At 36.6% G+C, this 11,524-nt stretch overlaps 1 protein-coding gene across 2 annotated transcripts in view; it reads right to left on the bottom strand.

The window, feature by feature from the left end:
• The window catches only part of JMY (junction mediating and regulatory protein, p53 cofactor), a 113,797-nt gene that overhangs the window by 7,256 nt on the left and 95,017 nt on the right, over positions 1-11,524 (bottom strand). Inside the window, exons 8-10 of one of the 2 annotated variants that reach the window (XM_069096316.1) lie at positions 6,441-6,536; positions 3,887-4,484; positions 1,837-2,147 (exon numbers count right to left, since the gene is read on the bottom strand). In XM_069096316.1, coding sequence (XP_068952417.1) covers positions 1,840-2,147; positions 3,887-4,484; positions 6,441-6,536 — 1,002 coding nt within the window. In that variant the 3' untranslated portion in view covers positions 1,837-1,839. Of the gene's footprint in view, positions 1-1,668; positions 2,148-3,886; positions 4,485-6,440; positions 6,537-11,524 lie in introns of those variants that run through there. The other variant, XM_069096315.1, reaches the window with a different exon arrangement.

Below are 11,524 nucleotides of genomic sequence, written 5' to 3'. Positions count from 1 at the left end.
CTCTTAAGGACTAAATTCTAAAAATAAAATCACAAATACTTTTAACAACAAAGAAAAAGACATCAACGTAACTACCTGAAGAGATCTTTGTAAAAAGCAAAAGATGAATGAAAAAGTAGCAAGGTCCTATAAGCATAGCCTCAGGAAGACCAAAGCCCAGAAAATGATAAGGGGGAAGGGATAGCCTTGTATGAACAGGATAATGATAGTGCGCAGCAGATAAAAATGAAGATGCCTAACTTCTCTTTTTGTTTTCTCAATCAAGAACGAATTTAAGATTGAAAAGGATAGAACAAAAACGTTTCAGAGAGCAGGGGAGGTATAGCAAAAAGGCACTGGATTTCTAAGAGAGTTACTGAGATTTCTATTTCATGGTCTTTCAATTTTTACCCATGAAAGTTTAACCTCTCAAAGTTTCTATGTCCTCATCCATAAAATGAGGGATTTGAACCAGAACTCCAAAAGCCTTTCTAGTTCTCAATCAATCTGTGATACTATGAGCCCAAGATAATATAGAATTAAAACCCTAAGTGTAAAGAATACCTTATTGTTCTAAATGAGTACAGCCCCAATTATAGGTAGGAATATTTAAAGAACTGGTGGTGATCATGGATAATAGCTTTTCATAACAAAACATTTAGAGGATTAATCTAAATGTGCTACCACCTTCATCAAGAGTATGGATCAATATCCACTGGGGGCAGGGAGCAGCTCTAATGGTGGGCAAGAAGGCCTGGTGCTTGGCCCCATTCAGGTCAACATTTGTAATCAAAGTCCTAGATAAAGACAAAGGCATGCCACCTACTAAATTTGTAAATAACAAGAGGTTGCAAAAAAAGGAAGGGGAAAAAAGGTATCCTTATTGATCTTAATAAATATGTTAAAAACATTAATAATACCAAGTAAAATGCATAGGCCTATATTACTATTTTAAACATGAGAAAATCCCCCTCCCCCTTTTTTTTGGCCTTTTTGGCAGGCAATTGGGGTTAAGTAACTTGCCCAAGGTTACGCAGCTAGTTGTGTGTGTGTGTGAGAGTGTGTGTGTTAAATGTCTGAGGCCGGATCGGAACTCAGGTTCTCCTGACTCTGGGGCCGGCGCTTTACTCAGTGCGAGAAAATCCTTTTCTTAATTTTAGGTATTATTTGGTATAATCTATAGTTCAACTCACAATAAAGTATGGTTTAATTTTCCTCACCTCCTTACCACCACCACACAAAGAGAAATATTTAGGTGTATTTCTTAACATGTTTTCCATTGGTAAAATTATTAAGTAATTTACTATACTGACTACAAATCTGTATGGAAAATGCAGAAGCAGCTATTATTGGCTTATTGTTTCTATGATCTAACAAAGATATAGTAGAAATGTGACACCTTGGGAAGGTAACGTTAATAGTTCAGTGCATATAAGAAGTGCTATTTTTTTCTGATTTGAAATTATTTAGCCTGAGTGACTGTCAATTTCTTCAAGTCAGAAACACTAAAAAATGAAAAAGAAAAACTGAAAGACATGTACACATTGGAATATGTTGGTGACTTAATTTGTCAAAGCTACTTTCACTTCTATAAGGGGGTAAGGAGATAGCAGTACTGTAGGGATCATTCAACCTCTGTTAAATAGAGGTGTTTAAATATCTCAAAAACTTATTTCTCTGATCCACTGATTTAAGGAATGCATAAATGTAAAAAGTTTATTATTCATAAAACAATGTAGTGAGAATATGGTAAACAGTATGATTAAACCAAATGATAACCCAACTTTAATTACCCTTACCCCTGCCCTCAAATAGAAAGAAAACTGAAAATGCTTTTGACAAAGACAGGACCATTACATGTTAGTTTTCCCAATCTGTGCAAGGCAAACTCTCTTCTTCATCCTCAGATTCTGGTGATGCTTCTTTAATTCTTCGAAGTGCTTCATGAATGCTACGTGTTAGTGGGTCTGTATCAGGCAAAAGCGTGAAGGACTCTCTCAAAACTTCCTTCTGTACCTTCTTCAGTTTTACCCCTTTCCTTATCTGTGCCAAGATGTTATTACTATCATCTTCATCGGGAAAAGGAGGCAGAGTTCGTTGTTCAACCTTTTTCAGATGAAAACTACCCCGTTTCAAGGAAGCCAGTACCTCATCCATTGGTGAACTCACTTTGGTAAACAAAAACAAAATAGATAATTAGAATTTCCATAGTCAAATTCTGTAATCGCTAGAATTTTTAATAAGATCGTGAAAACAGTGTAAGTAAGACCATTTGGTCTATTCACACAATTTCTGCTGAAAGAGCTGCTCCTAATAACTTGCGTAAGAAAAATACTAATTCTACTTTGGCTAGTCTGTGCATTGGTATTCTTGTGTCTTATAAGTAAATAGAATAAAAGATTAGAGAACAGTTGTTTTTAGTGACATAAAGTGTGATTATGTCCTAATCGTGTCTAACACGTTCCCAAGAAAAAAGTTCACCTTCTTAAAAGGTTCTCTGAAGTGTACAAAAAACCTTTTTCTCAGGAAAGTTCTAAGCTAAGATGGACAGTGTAAACAGTATTATCTTCCATTTACAGATAAAAAAACTGAGGTCTAGAGAAGTTTAATGACTTGCCCAAGTGAGAGTTAGTGTGAGACTTAGGACTCTAATTCAGGTCTTGTGATTTTTAAGAGGAATGTCATTTTAATGATATCACTGATAATAACTTCTTTTCATAATTACCTAAAAAAAAATTCCTCTTTTTTCAGGTTTTGTCCTTAACAGGTAAAATACAATTGCTACCTATAACTCGAGTTCTTCAGCTATAAAGAACCAAATTCTCTGAACTTTTAAACAAAGATCTGACTACTCAGAGAAAAGACCACTCTTTAAAATTATAGATTTACTGCAGCTAAAGGTTAATCTGATTAAATCCCTTTTAAAAATGTCCCTCTCAATTTTTTCCCTTAAATGCAGTTCGCATTCTAACCATACTTTGCAACTATGGGTAAGGGACATCTAAGGGGAAAATGACTGGCACTAAAAATGGTAAATGCTCACAACGGCCTCATGTAAGCCAGGTGTCAAGTCTATATGTCATGTAATGAAACCTCTTCATTTTGCAGAAAAGGAAAGTGAGGCAAATAAAGAAGAAGTGTCAAGTTGTTTTCTAAACCTGAAATATCCCCATATCTAGATTTGACTTGGTTACAAACTGAACAAATATTTACTTTTTGTTCAGTTTAGTGACTGACACTCTTTAAATAAATAAATAAATCTACATGCTCAGTTCTAATCTAGATTTCTTACTGCATATTCTCAAATGGAGTAAGCTTTTTTATATTTTTCTATCTGTCCCATGGGACTTAACACACTATAAATTTTTCAAAAATATTTGATATTGGTTGATCTAAGTTATTTTAATGCCTATTTGTAAAAAGAAATCATTTCTCTAGTTACTATTCCTATTATCAGTTCTTACCAAACTTATCCTAAGTAGCATTTCTTCCTCTGATGATCATGCTCAGACTTTGTATCTTTCTCTTATTAAAATAACTATTTTCCAAACTACTCAAGAATCACTAATCCCTTTCATAAAAGAGGGGAAAAATGGAGAGTTGTTAGTGGCTGTAAGCAATTTCTAAATTTCATGAAATGTGACATAAAAGTTTTTTTTTTTAAGCAATTGGGGTTAAGTAACTTGCTCAAGGTTACACGGCCAGGTGTTTCTGGGTGGGTGCTAAGTGTCTGAGCCCAGGATTCGATCTCCAGGTCATCCCAACACTGAGCCGGTGCTCTTACTTGCCGTGCTACCTGGCCGCCCCCATAAAAGTTTTTTTAAGGCTTTATGAGGAACTATGAAATAAAAGGACAAGTATACCTCACTTTAAATAAAAGCTTAACTATACTTTTAATGAAAATTACCTCTTCTCCGTTGCAAACCTTCAGCAGTTTTTTTAAGCTTCTTCCTGGCACTGACCAGCTGATTGCTGTCAAAGAAATGTGCTGATGGGGCACTGGCAGACTTTGGGATTCTCTTTTCTTCGCCCTCCACTTTAGAAAGGCCTTTCTCCAGGGACTCTGTGGGGCCGTCCTTAGTAGTAGGTAGAGGGGGTGGCGGGGGTGGTGGTGGTGGTGGCGGGGGCGGTGGAGGAGTTGGAGGAAGAGGTGGTGGGAGTGGGACAACAGTAACAGTACCTGGTGTCAGGTCATTATCAGTAAGAAGTGGAAGAGGTGCAATGTGATGAAGTTCAGAGGTAACACTACTGGGAGGTAATGAAGTGGCTTCAAGTTGTGCTAATGAAGGCTCCTCGAGCTGTGCCAGTCTCTGGTGTTCCTTGGTTTGTAACAATTGAAGCACCTCTTTTCCTTGTTCCACCTCTTCAGTTTTCTCTTCTGTCCTTAGGGTTACTGGTAAGGACTGAGGCTGATCTACACTGGACACCGGGCTTGCAACACTTTTTCTCCTTGCATGAGCTAGTCGAAGTCTTGTTGACTTAAGTATGACTTGTCCAGGGTACCGCTAAAGAAGAACAGTTAAATTGGTTAAATCATGTAATTGAAAAAATGTTTGCAAATAATCATTTAATTTTGATATTATTTTCCTGCAAAATGAAGTTCTTTGTTGCTCCTGAGACAACCAGAATAAAAGTTGTATGACATATGGCAGGCTTTATCACATTAAACCAAGACAACCAGAATCTTATACATCCCACTAAGGTGTGCCACTATTAACTTCTTCACTAAGGCCTCACCTTACCAAAAATCACAATGAAATTTTGATTACTTGAATTTGGGTACCCAAATTTCCATTTTAAATAATTACACATTTAAAACTGAACAAATATGGGGGGGCTAGGTGGCACAGTGAATAGAGCACCAGCCCTGGAGTCAGGAGAACCTGAGTTCAAATCCGGCCTCAGACACTTAACACAAAAAGACTAGCCATGTGACCTTGCACAATTGCCCTACCTTCCCCCCTCCAAAAAGAAAAAAAAGAAAAATCTAAAAACAAAACAAAAAAACCTTAACAAATATGAAAATATGAAGAGTAAAAAACAGAAGCAAAATGTATTCACTTATATTAGTCAAAAGAGAACACATAACTTATTTTATAGTTCCATTAACATATTCTTCATATAACAATACCTTTAAGGTGGAGAAGTATTTGTGTGTGTGTGTGTGTGTGTGTGTGTAAGAAAAGAATATTTGGAGTTAAAGAGCTCTGATTACATTGGATCCATGTTATGCAAATGGGTTACCACTTTGTATTTTCACAGGACTAACTATATTGGAATCTTTTTATATGACCTTATTTGTTATCGAGTATAAACCACTATAAGGTGATAGTCCAGGTGACAGGGGTGGAGAACCTCCAGCCTCAAGGCCATGTGTGGCCCTCTAAGCCCTCAAATTCAGCCGTTAATCCAGGAGTCAAAGGGCCACTTGAGGACCTAGATGATCACCTGTGGTTTTGAGGCCACAGGTTCCCCATCCCTGAACTCTAAGAAATCATTAAGAGGTTCTAGTCACTCAACTACTAAAAAGACTTTATTAGAAGATAATTTCACTTATAATGTGGCCCTACCCAGGCTTCACTAAAGTTCAATAATATTTAAAACTGATAAATTAGGCTTTCAGTTATTTTCACAGACAGATATTTCAAACACTGACAAAGCCATTCTTCTATGTATCAGGGTAGTTAAAAAAGATGCATAAAATGACTATCTCTGGGGCCCTACCCAATGGTATATACCAAAATCAAGTAGCAAAACCTGGCACTTATATGTACAGTAACTTCCATATCTAACAGGACTGCAAGGAAGTAAGGTTTATCAGAACTGCTACATTTCCTTGACCTGTTGGATAGGATAGAAGTAGAACAATGGAAAAGTGAGAACAAATGAAGGCTTGGTAGTAATAATCAGATAAATAAGGGGCAGTTAGGTGGCGCAGAGAGTAAAGCGCCAGCCCCGGAGTCAGGAGGACATGGGTTCAGATCCAGACACACACACACACACACACACACACACACACACAAAAACTCGGAAAAAAATTAAACACCCAAAACTCCCCAAAAAAAGGCAAAAAAAAAAAAAAAAAGATAAATATTAACTCTAAAAACAAATAGGAAAAAGATTATACATTTACAATCAAAATAATGAAAAAATTATTTAGGTAGCTTAATTTCACTAGTAATTTTCTAAATAACACTTAAAGACCAAGTATGGAAACTTTTTTTGGAGGGGGAAGGGCAGGGCAATTGGGGTTAAGTGACTTGCCCAAGGTCACATGGCTAGTAAGTGTTAAGTGTCTGAGGCCAGATTTGAACTCAGGTTCTCCTGATTTCAGGGCCGGTGCTCTATTCACTGCGCCACCTAGCCACCCCAAGAACCAAGTATACAGAAATCCTAAGAGTATGTATACAATTTTCTTTGCATTCTTTTAAGAAACTGTAAATGAAGTGTTTTTATATTACCTGCTTAAACGTGCGAAGTCTGTCTAATGTCTTCTGTCTTTCTTGGCTAACCCAGGTACTCTTTCTTTCTTCTTCATCTTGTAACTTTTCTCTCTTCTAATAAAGAACCATAAAACATCAATTATGACATATCCCTATTCATGTTTATCACTGATAGCAAAACCAGAGGAAAAATTCTACCAATCAGATGGAGACTGCACACAAAGTGATTACTAAGTGCTTTCAGCTAATATATCCTACTAACCCAAGTGCCCTTTTAAATTTAGGAAAAAATTGGGTCAATAATTTAACTTCTATAAGCATATAGTTTTGATAAATTACCAACTTAATCTGTCAACCCCAGAAGTCATCTCAAATACCTTTTAAAAAAACAAAATAGCTTACCATATGAGGTTTTTGTCAGATTAGCTGTTACAGGTGGTACAACAATGTTCAGCAAAACTGAATATATCTGCAAATAATACTGTCAGCTACATGTTGATAATAAGCCAGTAGATGCATGGATGGTGCCAGAACAAATTTCTTTAAAGGGTGATTTTTTGAGAATTTTTTTTCCCTAAGCACTTAAAATTTCATGCTAACTAAATCTGGAATTAGGATGGAATTGTTGCCCACCTGATACCCAGTCCTAGATCACCATCTATCTTATAGGATATTTCAAACTGGAGGACATATATAAAAGAGAGCTCATTATTTTTCTCTCCCAACTTCATCCGTCTTTGAGACAATTATCTTTCTCCTGATGGCATTACTTTCTTCTCACTACCCTATAAGGTATCTTGGACTCATCCTCCTTTCTGTCCCTCTCCTGTACGTTGGTCACAAACAGGGTACGATGGAAAGCACAGTGGAGACAAAATCAGAAAGCTTAAGTTTCTGCCTTGGCTCTGAGACTTCTGTATATCATTTCCCTCTTCTGGGACTTTTTGGTTTTCTCATTTGTGAAAAGAAGGGGATAGAGGATAAGATTAGTGGTATCAAACTCAAAACAGAAATGGGGGCTGTTAACTGTACATAAAGACATGCCTATGGCCTACACATTATCTATGTGATTTGTATTTCTGTTGGATTAGTTATTTCCCACTTACATTTTAATCTGGTTCTGGCTATACCTGGGAGCACTGGTGGGCTGTCTGTTCCCTCTGGTTCTTTTCAATTGAGTTGCCAAGTTCTGTATGTTCTGCTGATAGAATATCCCTGACATCTGCTCCCTTCTTTCCCCTGCCAATGCAACTGGCTCTTACCTGAGATACTCTAATAACTGCACGGCTGGGCTCTCCCTTTCCAATTCACCTTTCCTAATAAGATAGGCAGAAGTTTCCCAATATGCAGTTTTGATCATACTGCTATTTTGCTTTGCAAAAATTTTCAGTGATTTCCTATTGAATCAAGTTTAAACTCCTTTTCTGTGACATTCAGTCCCCTGTAAATTTTGGTTCTAAGCAACCTTCCCACCCTGGTTCATACATGACCTTCACATCAAAAACTAATTGCTTTATACCTAAAATGTAGGTAGATGGCTAATGAATTATAATAGAAAATATATATAAAATACAGGGAGAAGGATCAGTATTTTAGGTTTATAGGACTAGATTAAATCAAAATGGGTAAAATTTAAAAAGAACTTTTTGCAGTCAGAGAATGGAAGCAAAGAAAACATCATTCATTATATATTTCAGTCAGATCTAAAACAGTAATTTGTAGTTATTCATTTGATTAGATACCATGGAAGAAAAAAAAAACATGCTAAGGCTAACAAATGCATATGTTTACCTGTGCCACTGAACCTAACTGGAATGCAGGGGAAAAACAGACCTGCTTTTAAAGAGAAAGCAATAAGGGCTATGGTAATTAGATTATTTACATCATGTGAGAAACTGAAATATGGACACTGTTGAATTATGTTTACATCAATATTATGAGTTGAACTCATAGATCACTTACTTGTTATAGAATTTAAAATTGGAATGTACCTTAGGGATAATCTAATCCAGCCTATTTTGCAAATAAAGAGAAGTAAAGTGACCAGAAATGCGCATTTACCTTAGAAAAATTTTTCAACATGTTATTCTTGGAAGTTGTTAGAAGTATATTGTACTCTTGTGCTGTCAGTTATCAGAAAAGTTACTGTGTCCCATGTGTTACATGTTACCTGATGTAGGAAAAGATTAGGCCCTTACTCAAAGGGAGGATACCATCAAATGTTGATATGGGGTTTCTCTAGTTCTTACTTGAGGACTCAGTGAAAAATATTAGAAAATAACTACATAAACAGAATCTAGAAATCACTCATGAGATGTAACAGTTACCACAGGCACTTTCTTGAGAGGTAGGATAATTTATCCTTGGTAGCTGTTAAATAGGTGATTCTGTAGCCAGACTACCAGATGAAAAAGATTAAGCTGAAGAGAGCTGCTGGACTTGGCTGGAGATTCAATTCAACAAACATTTCCTAAATGCACTCTTTGTAAACCACTATGCTAGGTGCTAGAGATACAAAAACGAAATATGACCACATCCTTGTCTTCTTGGAATCGATGATCTAGTATGGGGGGGGGGGAGTTGGAGATGAAGACACAGAGGGAAAACGTTCATAAATATCTCTGACACCAGTTGGAATATGGTAACTATACGTGAGAAGTTAAAAAAAAAAGCATAAAAGATTCAAGGAGTCAGGGGGTCATTAACTACTTGGGGGGTGGGAGAAGAGGGATAATCTGGTATGGCTACATGGAGAAGTCGACATCAAAACTGGACTAAGCAGGATGAGAAGAGTTTTAATATGCAGTGATTGGGTATGTAGTGTCTGTGCCAGGCACGGGGAAATGACAAAAACAAATACAAGGAGGTAGGAGAGGACAGAAAATTACGGGAACTGCCTGGAATATATAATGAATGAAGGAGAACACAGTGAAGTAAGGTTGAAAAACTGGTTAAAGGCAACTTGTGAAGGACCTTAAATGTGAGTTTCTAGGAGACAAGTCTTCAAATGTAGCTTTCTTAAATCATATAGTTCATAAAAGTACCTCCTAAAAATAAAGATAAAGGATATTTATTAAAGCCACTGAAATTAAGTGTAGCCCTTTCCCCTTGCTGAGGATTTAATTTTTCAGCAGTAGCAACCCACAAGAATTTTGGCCATGGTGACTCATGAAACAAAACCAATATATACCGACCATGAGTCCTGTGTGGTCCCATCCTACTTCTGGAGCAACAATGCCAAAAAGGGAGCAGAGCCAATAGGATGAGCACAGTTATTATACCAGATAGAAATATGAACTTAATTGCAGCTGTTCTAAATGTGAGATCCTTGTTTTGTGATCAACAAGTAGCTGCAGCACTGCTGAAGGAACTGTATCAATCATGGCACGCTCACTACAAATTAAACTATAAGAGAAAAGGAAATTACAACTAAATGGGAGGATGGTTCACAGGTCCTTCTTAGAGAGGCAAATAAGGAAGATTGTTTTTTTTAATTGTGTACTCAAAGGCATTGTTTTATATAGTACTTGGATATTTTGTTTTATGCTTCTGAAAAATTAGAAATTATTAACCACAATTATGACAATTAACATGCCCATTAAATGGGAATAGCTATAAAAATTTTGGTATGTGAATATAATGGATTACCATAAGAAACAATGAATATGAAGAATTCAGAAAATAAGATGATGTCTATGAACTGATGCAAAGCATACATAAACTAGGAAAATATGGACAATAATGTAAATATGAAGAACAATAAAATAAAACTGAATGTTGGCCCAGAGAAGAACTGAGAAAATGTTCCTCTCCATTTTTTCTGGAGAAAGGATTAGTTACAAAATGTTTAATTTACTGTCAAGACATGGTTGATGGGTCAAGGTCAAATCTTTGCTACAAGGGAAAGTTCATTTGATGAGAAAGGAGAGGTATATTTGGAAATCAATGAAATAAAAGGCATCAAATGATATCTTTTCTAAGTAAAACATAATTTGTCAAAATTTTGAGGGAAAAACATGTACTATCCATATACATTTTTACGTTTCCTAAGGCTACTCCAAATTTTTTATTTCACTTAGAATCTATACTCCCAACTCAGATTATTTGTGCAGATCTGTAAAGCGGAGTTTGTCTTTGTTATCCCATTTATGGACCACTGATCTCAGGCTTCCTCTACAGTCTCCTTGAATCAAATCCTTCTTTCACAATCTGTCAGTCCAACAAGCACTTAAATTTCAAGTATGTGCTAAACACTGGGGATACAAATAAAGGTAAAAAACTGTCCCCACCCTCAAAGAATGTACATTCTAATAAAAGGGACAATATCTAAATATCTAGGTATATAGTACACACAGAATAGACTGAGGGTGATCTGACCTTGAGAAGGGTCTCAAGGTGAGGAGAAAGGGCAAATAGGTCAGTGTCACTTGATCAAAAAGTAAAGTATAGGGGTGGCTAGGTGGCGCAGTGAATAGAGCACCGGCCCTGGAGTCAGGAGGACCTGAGTTCAAATCTGGCCTCAGACACTTAACACAAAAACTAGCCGTGTGACCTTGGGCAAGTCACTTAACCCCAATTATCCTCCAAAAAGGGCAAAAAAGCAAAAAAAAAAAAAGTAAAGTATAAGAAAGCTGGCAAAGTAGGAATGGGCCAGGTTACAGAGAGCTTTAAATGACAGAGAACTTCATATCTGATGCTGGACATAACCAGGAACACCTGGTGCTTACTGACTAGGGAAGTAACATAGTCAGACCAATCAAATATAGTGTTGCAAAAACCTATATTGGAGAGAATAGGAGGAGGTGATGTTGTCTACCACAAAAAGGGTTAAGTAGGAAAAGAACTAAGAGAAGTTCATTTGAACTGGCAATTAAGAGATCACTGCCAACTTTATAGGTTGATTTTAGTTAAATGAGAGTCTAAAGCCAGACTGTAGATGGTTTAGAACAGAATGAAAGAGTGCAGGCACAGATTGTGGGTTGCATTCTCAAGGAATTTAACCATTAAGGGGAAATGACAACTAACTAGCAGGAATGGTAAGATCAAGTGAAGTTTTTTTAATGGATAAGGGAAACATGAGAAGGACTGCAGTCAGAAGGGAA

Source organism: Petaurus breviceps, unplaced genomic scaffold, assembly GCF_028583685.1.
Source record: "Petaurus breviceps papuanus isolate PSGF00001 unplaced genomic scaffold, PetGlider_PUasm1.0 229, whole genome shotgun sequence".
NCBI classification, from domain to species: Eukaryota; Metazoa; Chordata; class Mammalia; order Diprotodontia; family Petauridae; genus Petaurus; species Petaurus breviceps.
The sequence above is the reverse complement of the archived record's forward strand: the minus strand, read 5'-3'. Positions and strand labels throughout refer to the sequence as shown.